At 41.4% G+C, this 14137-nt stretch overlaps 1 protein-coding gene and 1 long non-coding RNA gene across 2 annotated transcripts; one reads left to right on the top strand and one right to left on the bottom strand.

Moving 5' to 3' along the window:
- Window positions 1-152: 152 nt before the first annotated feature.
- On the bottom strand, window positions 153-4557 carry LOC309716878. Its single transcript, XR_014279529.1, has 3 exons — window positions 4410-4557; window positions 2544-2714; window positions 153-1856 (listed from the first exon to the last, which is right to left on the bottom strand). It is a non-coding gene; the product is annotated as an uncharacterized lncRNA (long non-coding RNA).
- A 69-nt stretch (window positions 4558-4626) lies between these two features.
- Window positions 4627-6961, top strand: stmn1b (stathmin 1b). Its single transcript, XM_082550790.1, has 5 exons — window positions 4627-4742; window positions 5787-5830; window positions 5998-6170; window positions 6276-6467; window positions 6549-6961. Exons 2-5 carry the CDS (start codon window positions 5815-5817, stop codon window positions 6606-6608), a joined length of 441 nt encoding a protein of 146 aa, XP_082406916.1. The 5' UTR covers window positions 4627-4742; window positions 5787-5814; the 3' UTR covers window positions 6609-6961.
- Window positions 6962-14137: the final 7176 nt, after the last annotated feature.

Here is a 14137-nt window from a genome sequence, read left to right as displayed (position 1 = left end):
CGGCACCATCACAATAAACTAGCTAGCAGTAGATATCAATAGTTACTAAATAATAAACAATATTGTGCAGCATGCAAGATAGACAGCGCACAATGTGCTTTGAGGCAGCAGCCAAGAAAGCTGTAGTCCGCGTCTGTCGTCTGTGAATACCCGTGTGTACACCTGTGTGCATACCTGTGTGGATCAGCATGCTTGCATTCCAAAGGTTTCTCCATGTAACGATCTGCTAGGGAGTGTGGGGAGCCACAGCCCCGTCCTCCAGGGCATGAAGCAGGTATGGAGGAGATCAAAACTCCAGACATCCAGAGGCCCCCAGAACACAAGAGACCAAGGAAGACCAACAGAGGGGCAGCCGCGCCACTGTTCCAGAAAGAGCTGAGGAGAGTCCCAGATGAGGGTTCACTCAGCAGCCGCGGAGCAGAAGCCAGGGGGGGTTGCAGTGACGCGCCCGTGAGCTCCGCCGGCAGCCAGCTGTGCCTGAGTGACCGAGCCCCAGGCCTAGAGGCCGGGGGCACCCCACCTCCGAAGTGGCCCGAGCGAGCCCCAGGCTCCAGGCCCCGATAAGCGGCCGCCAAGGAGTGAGCCAGTGTGTACCCGGACGCCCATCCCCAGACACAAAGAACCACCAACGCACCGACACCTGAGGGAGTCCGCCACTGGCAGGGGAAGTGGTGGTGGGTGGAGATAGGCCTCCATACCTTGGAGGGCCTGAGATGTCCCCAGAGAGGTGGCGTCTGATACCCAACCTGACATATAGACACAGACATACAGGCACACACAGACACAAACATCCATTCCCACCCTCATGCTCTCATATACACTTACTCCACACTCAACCAACGTGGAGACAGACATAAAGAGACGCTGTACACACGATCACACTCCCCAAGCGTACTCTACGAACCGGGTCTAGGTACCCTTACCCCTGGAGGGGGGAACTGCACCCAGACCCAGGTGGTGTTACCCTTTTCCCTGCGGTGGGGAGAGGCAGACCGCCCCGACTCCGCAGCAGCAGGGAGGCCCCACACTCCAGACCGCAGTCGGACGGCCAACTCCTCCTAGCCCCCCCGCTCCAGCAGGCCGCAGAGAACGGGGGTGAAAGAAGACTCCAAACCTCCCTCCACCCGCTCATTGTAGTGTTGATGCATGTGTGTTCTAAGGTGCATTTAAAACCCAGGAGGGCATGGAGCTACCTGCCAGAGAGCAGCAGGTAAGCGCATAGTCCCTCCTGCTAGCCCTCAATGTCTACGTGTATTCAAAATTGAGAGGTGGGCAACGACGCCAGGGGTGAGGTGTACACCCTGATGGTAATTTGGACTCCGTGTATCGTGCCCACCCCCAAGATCCTATATGTATGTGTAATGAGAGTGTGAGTAATGTGAATGTCTAAGTTGTGGGATAAAATTGAGGCAGAGGCAGCCAGAAGGGGACAGAGGGGGGGGGGGGGGGGGGGGGGGTAGCCTCCTCTGCACCATGGTGACATACCCCTACTCCAAGGCCCTGCATGTGTGGGTGGTTGTGGTGGAGCGGGAAGAGGGAGGCAGCTGGAGATGGGGAGGGAAGGAAGGGAGGGGCAAGTGACCCCTCCCTGGAGCCAGCTCCCCCGCTGACCCCAGTAGGCACCCCCATACTCCGCGACCCGCCAGGGAAAGGGGGCCCAGGCCCATCCAGACCGGGGCCCAGTGCAGCAGCGCCTCCCGGCCCCACAGAGCCCGGGACAGTCCACCCAACCCCACCACAGAGAAAACTGCACCCACCCCACCATCCACTCATCTTCCAGACTACATAAGACAATAGACGCCCAGGCTGAGATCTTCCTCCACCTCTCCTGTATCTCCCCCTCCTGCAGAGAGTTCCTGAGGAGAGGAAAGCTCCTGTTCCCCACTTGTTCTTGCACAGTGTACACAGATTTCATTATGTAAGTAAAGTCTGAAGCTACAAGTGACATTTCACATTTATAGATGGAGACATTTTACACAGAGGCATGAAATAGCACAAGTAGAGAAAAATCTATCAACTAGTTTAGGATGAAAAAAATAATATAATAACAATGTATACTTTATTGATCCGCATGGGGAAATTCCTCTCTGCAGTCGCACCCCAAACCTTCCAAACAGGGGGCCACCACTCTACCTACTGAGCTATCCCTGCCAAGCATATGTAGCTAACACATATGTTTCTGAAATCTATACTGAAATGAATGTTTATAGCTGCAAAATGTCTTTTTTTAGGACCTTTCAAGCCTCTGACAAGATGAATCACAGTTGGAGAGAGCTAATAAACAAAGAAGAAAAGGATTTATCCATTTACTCTTGACTAGGTGGTGTAATTTTAGTTATTTTAAAAGCGTCACAAGAAAATATAAAAACAGACATTAAGACCAAATCTATCAAATGTCAGAATGTTTATTCTCCTAATGCGCCACCTGGGAACTGTTTCCGATTAGGAATCAGTCGCTTCATTTTCAACTTTAAAAACGCAGGTGGGTGATTGGGTACTTCTCTGTGTAAAACCTTTGTCAGCTGCTGGGAATAGCAACTTACCCCTGTTACTCCTCTATAATGACATCTTTGTTCTGTCTCACTTTGTTTGCAGCTTATGTCTGTCTCTCTATTTTATTTTCCATAGGAAGCAGCTGCCAAGATTGCAACTTCCCTCTCGTCCATCACTTCTTCTTCATCACTCACTCAGAAGTCTTTTCTTTAAAGGAGGAGCTGTAAGAGACACAAGAGCAGAAAAACATTCATGTCAGTTTTCATAAAAGTTTCGCTGTTGTGCCTTGTAAGATGAAATGCAAATGAATGTGAAGGTGGTACAGTAAATGAATGAATACATTTGCTGTGTTATAACACTACTATATTAGACACAGAGGTTGAAGAAAGAAAAAGAGCAAAGCACTGTGAGGTTGTCTGGAAACAGCAGATACCTTATAGTTCATAAAGAGTCCATTACTAGTTAAATGACCCTTGAACTTTAATATTCTTTTGAGCTATGATGAAAGTCTCCATATATTTTCAGCTACCATTAACGGTGACAGAAAAAATAGGTCCTCTCAAATGGCCCATAGCCTGTTTTTCCAGAAATGAATTACTATATTTGATTTCATGCTCTGCATCCCTGAGCAACTAATCAGTTTTTTTTATATATTTTTTGCCAAAGTGACAAAATCAAACATACAGAGGGCTTTATGCATTATCTCAGGATAGATAGAGTTTAGGGTTAACTGACCCAAAATATAAATAATGACTTTTATGCAAGCAGTAACTATTATTTAACCCAATATGGAGCCTCAACATATGTTGACACCTCAACAACTTTCTATTAGAGTTGAGCGGATCAATTTAAATATTTATAGTATCGATACCAACACTGTTATTGGTATCAGATAAATACCAGCATGATCATATTGATACTTTGTTTCTAGCCTCCAAGTTAAGTTTGGAGTGCACTGAATCATGTTGAAATCATATTTTTTTGAAAGTGGAAAAATACACCTAACACGTGCACTGTGAAAATTGCCTGAACCTTTTTGCATTAACTGTCATGTCTATTTTATATATAGCCTATAGCACATTTAAACACCAGAAGCTGACCCAGTGCTTTGGAAACAGGTACATTTACATTTTAAGTGTTCCAAAACACTGGTAGTATTGGAAAACTGGTAGCCACCTGTGCTACCCCTCTGCCTCCTATCAGATGCACCTATGGTATAAATTTGAAAATCCTAGGTGACTTTTATAAAAGTTGACCTCTGTCCTTGAGATTTTGAACTCGTCTGAGATTTTAAGATTATGCACGTATTATATAAATCCTAGGTAACTTCCTTCTTTATTTATCACATTCACAAGATTTTCAGATAACATGACCTCTGACCTTGAGGTCACTGACCTCTGAGATCTTTAGTAGATACACCTATGTTATCGGTTTGAAAATCTTACATTTCCTTGTTCTCGAGTTATTGCATTCAAAAACTTGGGTGTCCACCTCATCCATCCGAAAACCCAGCAATAGCCCCAATCAGCCTTTTACAGCTGTGGGGTAAAAAACAGTTTCAAAATATGAGAAAAGCTAACAGGAGTTTTTTTTGTTGTGTTTAAAAACCCACAGTGATTTATTGGCTTTAATATATCTTGTCATAGCATGCTGGTCTCCCTTACATAAGCTGCATTTATAAGTTAAAAGTATCAGTATTGGTATGGGCACTACTGGCCCTGTATTTACTTGGTAAAGGCTTGATACAAAGATCTGCAGTCACAACGCTATTTTCTATCAGTGAGATTTTTTTAGCCTAAAAAAGAGAAAATAACCTTAATATGAGTATGCCAATGAAACACTTTTTTTAAACTTATTACTGTTTTATTGTACCGTAAAACCCACACCACTTATTTAGCTGTACCCTTTGAGCTTACCGTTAGCTTTATTTAGACTCCTATTTACTTTGCTGCACATTTATCCTGACATATTCCGTTTATATAATCATTTAACTGACAGCTGTACAGCTTTAAGTTACCCACAGAGCCAGCTTTTCTGTGTCTGTTGTTTTTTTTTCACCTCTTCCTTTTCCTGGCGCGCGCGCTTGCAAATACTCGCTATGATTGGCGGACTCAGACCAATGAACGCAAACCTCACTGATGACGTATGGGGTCGGTGGGTTTTGTGCGCCAAGGTGCAGATGTTAGCAGTTTGAATAGAGGGAAGAATAAGGTGGTGGAGGTCTGCTTTTCAAGACGAAGCACTTGACGGTGAGAACAATGGTCTCATGTATGTGTTTAACCAGCCGTTCAGACCACTGCTGGCAGACTTTTAAGCGGGTTTTGAACATTTTTTTGAGTAGTTTGAGGTTCAGATTCACAGCACTGAAGTAGTTATTAATGGAGTTAATTGCTATGGCCGCTGTGCAGAAATTATGGATTTTTATTGCATTAAAGTAGATGAAAAATATAGATTTTTAAATTTCAAATGTTTTGACAAGTATAGTCGAGAAAATGTTCTGCTAACATGTATCCATACTTTCAGAGTAAATTAATTATTTTGCACTAACATTTTTTGTTGTTGTTGATGTTATTGTTATGATGCAACGTCTATCGGTCGTTACATTTTGCTAGCAAACCTGGGGGTTTCGTTTTCTTTCGTTTTTTATTTTTCCAGACAACTTTTCAAGTGCAGTTTTGTGTCTTTGTTTTCACTGCACCGTCTAATCAACGAGGTCTTGGCCCGCCCCCGCCTTTATGTAAGTTCCTGTAAAAGAAAAAAAAAAGGCAGCAGTCTCCACCTGTGGGCAGGCGGGGGTCTTATAGCATGGCTTATTCACACAGTTTTGTTCTGTGCTCTGTTGAGCTGAGAATACCTGGGGCATCATAGAGGTGCAGAACTTGTTTTGCTAGACAATTAAATTAAAGTCATGTTGTGACTGGTAAGTTAACGTATTATATAACGTTTATAACTGAATATGCAGTTGGTGCCTGTTTTATAATTAGAGTTAATGAGAAAACTCATTTTATCCACATGCAAACCCACTTTTTAAAAAAGGAAATAAATCAATTCACACCAGCATAGTTGACAGATTTTAAGTTTACACCTGGGAGCCCACACTGATGATGATCCACTGTGTGTGTTTGTATTTTTCCAAAGACATTCATGACAGTGAAATGCCAAAACATGAGCTGCTACCATCAGCTCTATACATTGGGAAAGTACATGAAAAGTTCTGCATCCTTCAAAGTGTCATTGATGCTCTCCCAGTTGATACTAATTAATGTTTTTTTTTTTAAAATATCTTCTTACAGTGGTATTAAAGGCAGCACTTCTGATAAAATGGCGAGTTCTGGAGGTAGGTATAAATTGTGTGCAATGGTTTGCTCTGTTCTAGCAGCTTTTACACTTTATTTGCTTTTAAATTTTACAGTGTGTTGCTGTGTGGAGCTGATATTTGAAGTTCAGTGTTACCCTGCAGCTCCATCTTTCTTCCTGGCAACTCTAGTATTTCCTGTTTTACAGATATCCAAGTGAAAGAGCTGAATAAGCGTGCATCGGGTCAAGCGTTTGAGGTCATCCTAAGCCCCTCGACCCCAGACGCTAAGGTGGATTTTCTGTTGTCCCCGTTGAAGAAAAAGGAAACCTCACTGGATGAGATTAAGAGGAAACTGGATGCTGCTGAAGAAAGACGCAGGGTATCTAGATTGACAGCTGGCTTTATAAGCAGACACAAGGAAAAAAGTGTAGCCCGTGTGTTTAGAATTCTATAAAGTGCAACAGTTGTTTTGTCTGTCTGTCAGAGCCACGAAGCTGAAGTGCTGAAACATCTCGCCGAGAAGCGAGAGCACGAGAAGGAGGTCATCCAGAAGGCCATTGAGGAAAGCTGCAACTTTAGCAAGCAGGCCCAGGAGAAACTGAATCAGAAGATGGAGGCGAACAAAGAGAACCGCACTGCCAGGTTGGCAGCCCTCAATGAGAAGTTTAAGGAGAAGGTAGGCTCTCAGTGGTGCACCAACATCAGCTTGTGTAACATTAAAAATAATAATGTTGTGTTTCTTCTTATTTTTTAACAGGACAAGAAGCTTGAAGAAGTGAGAAAGAACAAGGAGGCAATGAAAGAGCGAGAGAATTAATCCCCTTTCGATCTCTAGCGCAGTTTTCACACCTCCAAAGATAAGCTGTATTTTCATGACTGACGTTTAAACGCAGTTTTGTGCTCTTTTTTTGTTCGGATTATGCTGTTCTGATTAAGTTGGTTAGATTGAGTCAGGATGCAGTCTGGCTTTCTTGCTGTAGATTTCACTTTGGCAGCTGGTTATATTACCTTCTTTAAAGAAGCATTTGCTGGTAATAAATTGGTCCTTCTACTTCTTAATGTTAATACATCACATGCTGTTGTAAACTCTTGCTGGCAATGCTGGATGTTATTGTAGACTGTCCAGTACAGTCCCATTGTTACACCATTAAAGTTTTTATCCTTTTTCAACTTTCTGTACTGTGATGATTCATCTACTAATTATAATGAAGATGTTATAGCTTCATGCTGTATGGTTTCAGGACTCCTCTGACACCTGCTGACAGTTTTACATTTTAAGGGTTTTGCTCATTTTTGCTGTTTTGACTCTTCTGGCATATATGAATGGGAAAAAGTGGAGTGGAATCTCCCCAATTCAACTGGTTGCAAACTTAAGCTAACAGTGAGACTGCAAACTGATAGCAATGTTAGAGTCAAGAATTTTTATTTAAAAAGGTCATGAACCAAATTCTGTAGTTGTGCAGGTATGATCACAGCTAAGACTTAAACAGTAATGTATCTTCTTGATATTGCACAAGCTTCTGCTATACTAAGTTACCAGTAGCCTCTGTACTTGACTAGATATAGTGTATTGAATGAAAGACACTGTCTCACGCCACTGATATGGTATCACGGGTCAATAAAGCATTTCTAAATCCATCCATTCGCTTCTCCTTTTGGGGGGCGCTGGAGCCTATCCCAGCTGTCATAGGGCGAGAGGCGGGGTACACCCTGGACAGGTCGCCAGTCTGTCGCAGGGCCAACACACAGGGACAGACAACCATTCGCACTCACATTCACTCGCACATTCACACCTAATGGCAATTTGGATTATCAAATTAACCTATCCCCACAAGCTGCATGTCTTTGGACGGTGGGAGGAAGCCGGAGTACCCGGAGGGAACCCACACAAACACGGGGAGAACATGCAAACTCCACACAGAAAGACCCCGGCCTGATGGTGGAATTTAACTCAGGACCTTCTTGCTGTGCAGCAACAGTGCTAACCACCGTGCTGCCAGCAATTCTAAATACAAAAATAATTTGATACAAGACGTGAAAAGAATTATACTTTATATCAACAAGGCAATTTCCACATCAGCTACATGTTGTCTGGGAAAACATGACAAAACTTTGTCACTAGAAGTGCTTTTTAGCGCAGATGAAAGGATGTATTTTCTGCATGTGCTCATCTCTAACTTATGCAGATTGCTGCCAACAAAAATCTCATGATGAATTCGTTATGCACGCGATGCCCTTCTTTAGATGACTGGAAAATCTGGGGGAAAATATACTGAATTACACTTAGGTCCAGTGGATTTTAAATTAAACTATCAAACTGTGACTGAAGTGCATTGTACTCTGAGTCAAAGCTGCTGGAGAACACCCAATCCATTCTCTTAAAACCACCCAGGTGGAACAGTAGAAATAAACTCACTGAAAAAAAACAGCCTAGAGCTCCCTGATACCTCAGCTTTTAGATCGGGGATTAACCACGTTTGTTGATATCAAATGCTGGATGGTGTTTTAAAATATTGCTCTATTTCTTTTTAATGGTGTAATATCTGTAAATTACGTGAAACTCTCTGAATGAAACAAATAATTCTTTAAGTGGTCAAAATGCCAAAGAATAAAACTCGTGTATCCGAGCACCTTTACATATACTGTAATGCCATTTTAAATGCAGTGGCATAAACTGCATGGTGGAGTTAGAAAATGTCATAAAGTAGCATTCTTGTGCGGGAGATGAGCTCAGGGAGTGTCAAATGCTCTCTTAGCTGCTAGATCTGAAAAAAATTATGTGAAATTTTAGAGGCTTATATTTATTTAATGTTTTTTCTTATTTACGGCTGACTTTACATTTTCCTAAAGAACCTGTGGCTGTGGACTTTTTCAGGTTGATGTAAGGTAGCACCTGCTTGCCACATAATGTTCCGCTTTGTGTAAGGACATAAAATTCTCGTCAGTTTTTATGGGTTTGTTTACCTTTGCTTCAACTTGCACAGAATTGCAGTCAGTGTGTAACCGGTTGCCAAGTGGCACTGGGTAAGTGCTGATTGTGTTCAGTGACCTGCTTGACATGTCTGATTATTGAAGTCTTAGAGTTTTAAGAGCTTCAAGTTTTGGTGTATAACATATTTTATTCCCTTAATTGGTATATTAGGATGTTTTTTTTTTCCTATTTTCCCCTATTTTTGTTTTCTTTTTGGAATCTTATTCACATTGTGAAATACAGTTCATTCTCTGTTTATTGCTTGGTTATTTACAGAATGTAATGAACATGAAATTAAAATTTCTTCTGTAGAATAAATTATAGTGTCTCTGTTAATAGTTTAATGATTGGCACTGGTCTAGCTTCATGGGTATTAGACTTGTGTGCTGTGTAAGGATTAACCTTTTTTCCCCAATTTACGTCAGCTCTTCATCTTCCAGTTTGTCCCATTAGAAGTCAACACATTTTTCTTTTCCTGTCCTTTTAATCTTTATGCATCACAGCAGCTACCTGTATTCTCCTTCACCACCTCCATCCTTTAGGGTCCCATCTTTTCATTATTGGCACCATTTCCAGTCCATTTAACATAGTAGCTGCTCTCACTACCATTGTGTAAACCTTTGTCTTCACTCTTGCTAGTATGCCCATCTGTGGTAAATCATTTCTGACACATGCACTCCACCGTACCTCTCACCTCTCGTTCACGCATCAGTCACTTGACCCCTCAACAAGGGCTGCCACGATTAGTCGACTAGTCACGATTACGTCGACTATCAAAATCGTCGACGACTGATTTAATAGTCGACGCGTCGTTTGAAGCTTTGTAAGATCACAAAGACGCAGAAATAAGTAGCAGGATTTAAGAGTGTAATAACGGACTGAAACAGAAGATGGCAGCACTGCATGTACAAGGATGCCAGCTGCCGTTAAACCCCGAAGAAGAAGAAGCTGTGTCCCAGAATTCATAGCGCGGCCCAGCTCAGTTTCCAACAATGGCGGCAGCTAGTTAGTTTTAACCCTCTGATGCATGAATTATGAAAGCCTTGGTCAAGATTTTTTTCTTAAGTGCTTTTATTCTTCTCAGGACATGAAAAAAAATGTTCAACTCTTTTTTTCCCAAAAATATGTTTTTTTATAAAGTTATAAACTTGTCCACTCCAGTGGACTACATGCGCCTGAGCACTTAGCATGAAATACTGTGAATTTACTATAAAAATTAATTACCTTGTGTTCTATTGTAAATATACAAACACTTGTTTGCTTGTATCCTTTGAAAAACATCTCAGCAATTTTTTTTGGAACTTTCAACTCATAAGGCCCCAATGTTTAGACGTAAATAACAAAACCAATCAACAGTCCTAGCTGTGAATCCTACACCTGAATATGGCAAACTATCTCCAACAAGAGAAACATTTTTGAGTCTACACAGTTCTATAACGATGCAGGACAGTATTACCAAGCCCTTAGTAGCATGCTGGAAGAAAACACAAACTGACATCTTAGTCTCTGCATCTCCAAACACTTCTGTGTTCATCACACCTAGACTATCCGTAGTTCCTATGTCTCTGTTCTGCTCTGGCAGCCACTCTCATCATCACTGGACTTATCACTAAACTCATCATCACTGCACTCATCAATGAAATCATCATCACTGGAGCTGGATGGAATTTCCTGGACTATTCTGTACGCTGCCTTATTCTTTGCTGCATTTGAAGTCTACAAAATATGATAAAATAATTATTATAGTAACTCAAACTACAGCTGATCTGCACAGAAATATATATTTTAAATGAGTAGCTTATAAATGTAACAATTATATGCTTACTTATAACCAAAACAGTCCCAAAAAACAGTGAGACAATTTATGACTTATGTTAAAAAAATATAGTGGGTAATGCATGATGTCCACTACAGTGGACACATGGTTAATCGTAGTTTTCTACATATTAGACATAACAATTTCTTATTCCAAACAGATAATATCCTTCCCTAGATGTTACTGCATATCATCATATTTTTTTTACCTGTTGGGCTCTTTTAGCATAGAAGGATTGACAGGATATGCCAGCAGTGGTCGGCAGGGGTGACAGTTTGTCTGCCATCTTTGATTCAGAGGAAATTTACTTGCAGTTGCACTAACTGAACACTGAATTGACCTCAATGGAGCATGGCAGCAGAGAGCACTCTAAAGGCTAATATGCAGTTCCACCATAGAAACCAATGCATTAAAGAGATATGTACGTTTTAGTAGCTGTCCACTCCAGTGACCACTATGCATCAGAGGGTTAATATTACTCTTATTATTCTTTCTGGGTCACAAAATAAACGTTTAACATATTTTCAGTCAAGAATGTAGCTGTGTAAACCTCAAATATCTGCTCAGTTTATCAAGACACCACATATTTTCAAAAGCGCTCCGACGTTTTCAGAGACGTCTGTTACCCACTAGCTCGATAGCTAGCCGGGGGCTAGGCTAACTAGAGCCGTGAGAGCACCGGACTCCCGGCAAATAGTTTTCAAACCCACCGCCGTCTTTCGCTCCTCAGGTTAAACGTGATATATAAGTCACTTAGATAACTTAAAAATGTTATTGTTTTGCCTTTTTTTTTTTTTTTTTTTTTTAGTATTTTATTTGTTCCTGAGTAAATCAGTTTGGCTGAGATTAAAGTTATAGTTTTTACACAGCTGAATAAACATCAAGCAGACAGCTGATTATCAGAAGTGTGAGATGCTGTTATAGTTTAGATAGCAAGGAGTTTATTAAACTTCACCGAAACAATCTGCAAATTTCATTAAAATTTAATAAACTATCATCCTGTCTTTATTTTTAGTTAGCACAGACCTTAAACACTTAAAGCTGTAAGCTAATGATAGTTATATAAGAGCAGATGCTGCTGGTGCAATAAGCTGTACGTTTTACGTCCAATGGATGATGATCTGATTAGTCGACTAATCGCCAAAATAATCGGTGACTAGTCGACTATCAAAATAATCGTTTGTGGCAGCCCTACCCTCAACCGTTGCCACCTCAGCTAACCAATCCTCTCACCTGTCCTATCCACTGTCCTCTCACTCATTCATGCACTGTCCTGACTTTCATGGGGTTTTTTTCCCCCAGAGGATATACTCTCCAGGATCTTCCTGACTTGCTCTGTACTCTTGAAGCAGATCACAATGTCATCTGCAAACAGCATAGACCACAGACGCTCTTGTGGGATCTTGTCTGCCAGCGTGTCCTTCAAGGAAAGGGCTGAACATCGACTCTGTGTGTAATCCATCCTCCAACTTGAACCTATCTGTCACTTCTACTGCAAACCTCACTACCATCTCTCTTCCCTCATCAATCACCCTCACATTTCTGTCTCTCTTAACTTCCTCATACAGCACCGCACTTCTACTTCTATGCAGTTCCTCATTATTTGTCTGCAAATAAAAAAAAAGAAGCTTTCAGACCTCGTATTAAACATCACATCTGTTGTGTTTGTTTTGCTGCTCATTAATCATTAGATCTCTTCTTAACCTATCTTCCCCTAATATTTACCGTGACTTCATTGCTACATGGATTTATTTGCCTTTTGTTACTTTATCAGTAACATGCTTCTTCTCTGCTCACACACACATTGTGTCAAACATCCCTGATCAAACATCCCTCAAACCATCCCCCATGAAAATCCTCATACCTTTCATCCTCATGAACGTTCTGATCTACAATCTCCACACGATCCAACCTTTTCTTTCTCTCTCCTTCTTTGCTTCAGAGCACTGCTTTCAGTCTCTCGATCCTTTTTCTTTTCAGCATATTTTCATCCTAATCCTTCACAACCCTTATCTTTTACATATCCTATATGGCAGTCAGTGTAAGACCTTTTCTCCATCCTAAGCGTTCAACCATGGCTACAACTGTCATCTAACAGAAAGATATAAAATATCTTTTTCTAAAATATTTATAAGATATAAAAAGAAAAAGAACAGGACCAGACCAGAAGAAAAATCTTACCAAGCTAAAATCCAATAAACAGTATGAATGTTACTATTTTTGAGAACTACACCTGAAACAGTACCATCCATTTGACTATATGATAAACTCTTTTCCATTCAGATCACATTCTAAATTGCCCTATGAATCATCAATTAGCCTAATATCGCTAGCTGCATGTCTCTGAACTGTAAACAGAGGGAGAACATGCAATCTCCACACAGAGAGACCCCATCCAGATGGTGGAATTGAACTCAGGCCCTTCACCTGTGAGGCAACAGTGCTGAACGCTGCACCACCATGCTGCACTGTCTTACAGGTTTTCTTTGGAAGTTTAATACTCTGTGTGCACCATACGCTGCAAAAATGTTTATATAAGAGTGTTTGTGTTGGAGTCTTGCGTGCAGTTCTGTACAATCCCTCTTTGTCATGTGTTTGGAAAAACAGCTGAACTCATCAGCCTGGAACTATGTCCTATAGTGCACTGCTCATACCCTGTCTGACCACACAGGGGACAAAAGCTGGCCTGACTTCAAGAATCGTTTCTCAGTATTTTCTGGATTTCTCTGGATTGCTGGACAGACTTTTTTTTTTTTTTTTTTTTTGCTACACAAAGATGTGTGTTCAGCTCATGTTCCCCTGAGCTGACATTAAGATACAGAGAGGATAAATACCCAAAAGACCAACACATTATTATTTCTGTTTTAGGCACGCCTCTTAAAAGCGTCTGGGAATATAGACTGAGTAGGGTGGTTGGTTGCAGTTAAATGAAACTTTGTTAAAGAATGGAAAGACTATAGGCTGTAAACGTAATCTGACCACCACTAAGAAGCAGGGAAATTGCCTGTTTTGATAAGCAAATTAGACCCAGTGGAGTTGGCATTGTGTTATGAAAGGTATCTCTGAAGCTGAGACACTGAAGAAGCAGTGCCGTCCAGTTTTATGGGCTTCACGATATCGTGTTTTAGTGCTTTGTCACAGTACTCAGGAAGAACTGTGTGGCAACTGTGCAACTCATTTGCACAAGTGGTGACAGTGGCTCTCGTGTTTAAAACGATTGATTTGAAAAACTTTTAAATCTTTATCAGGGCTACTGAAAGATTCATCAGCCTGTTCCCACAGAGGGTAAACTACATGCAGGTGAGTGTGTAAACAAGGGGGGAAATGCAGCATTGCATTTGCATTTTGTGGTGCTGGAACAACGAAACGGTCATTAGACTGAGGAATAACTAAATATATTAAATTCTTCTTTTCTCTTATTAACATAAACTTCAAACTATTTTAGAACAGGTGTTAACACTTAGCTAACAGCGACTGGACGTATAAAGCTCTTATATATACATATGACAGTGGAAGATTTTCTGTGGGGGAGTGGGCTCGTTTGCCGGCGTTAGCTATC

This window comes from Aulonocara stuartgranti (assembly GCF_965226115.1).
Source record: "Aulonocara stuartgranti genome assembly, chromosome: 11".
Lineage (NCBI taxonomy): Eukaryota > Metazoa > Chordata > Actinopteri > Cichliformes > Cichlidae > Aulonocara > Aulonocara stuartgranti.
The sequence above is the reverse complement of the archived record's forward strand: the minus strand, read 5'-3'. Positions and strand labels throughout refer to the sequence as shown.

Coding starts and splice junctions, on each gene's coding strand:
- stmn1b (XM_082550790.1), top strand. Junction 6,171..6,275: donor CTGCTGAAGAAAGACGCAGG/GTATCTAGATTG, acceptor TCTGTCTGTCAG/AGCCACGAAGCTGAAGTGCT. Junction 6,468..6,548: donor ATGAGAAGTTTAAGGAGAAG/GTAGGCTCTCAG, acceptor ATTTTTTAACAG/GACAAGAAGCTTGAAGAAGT.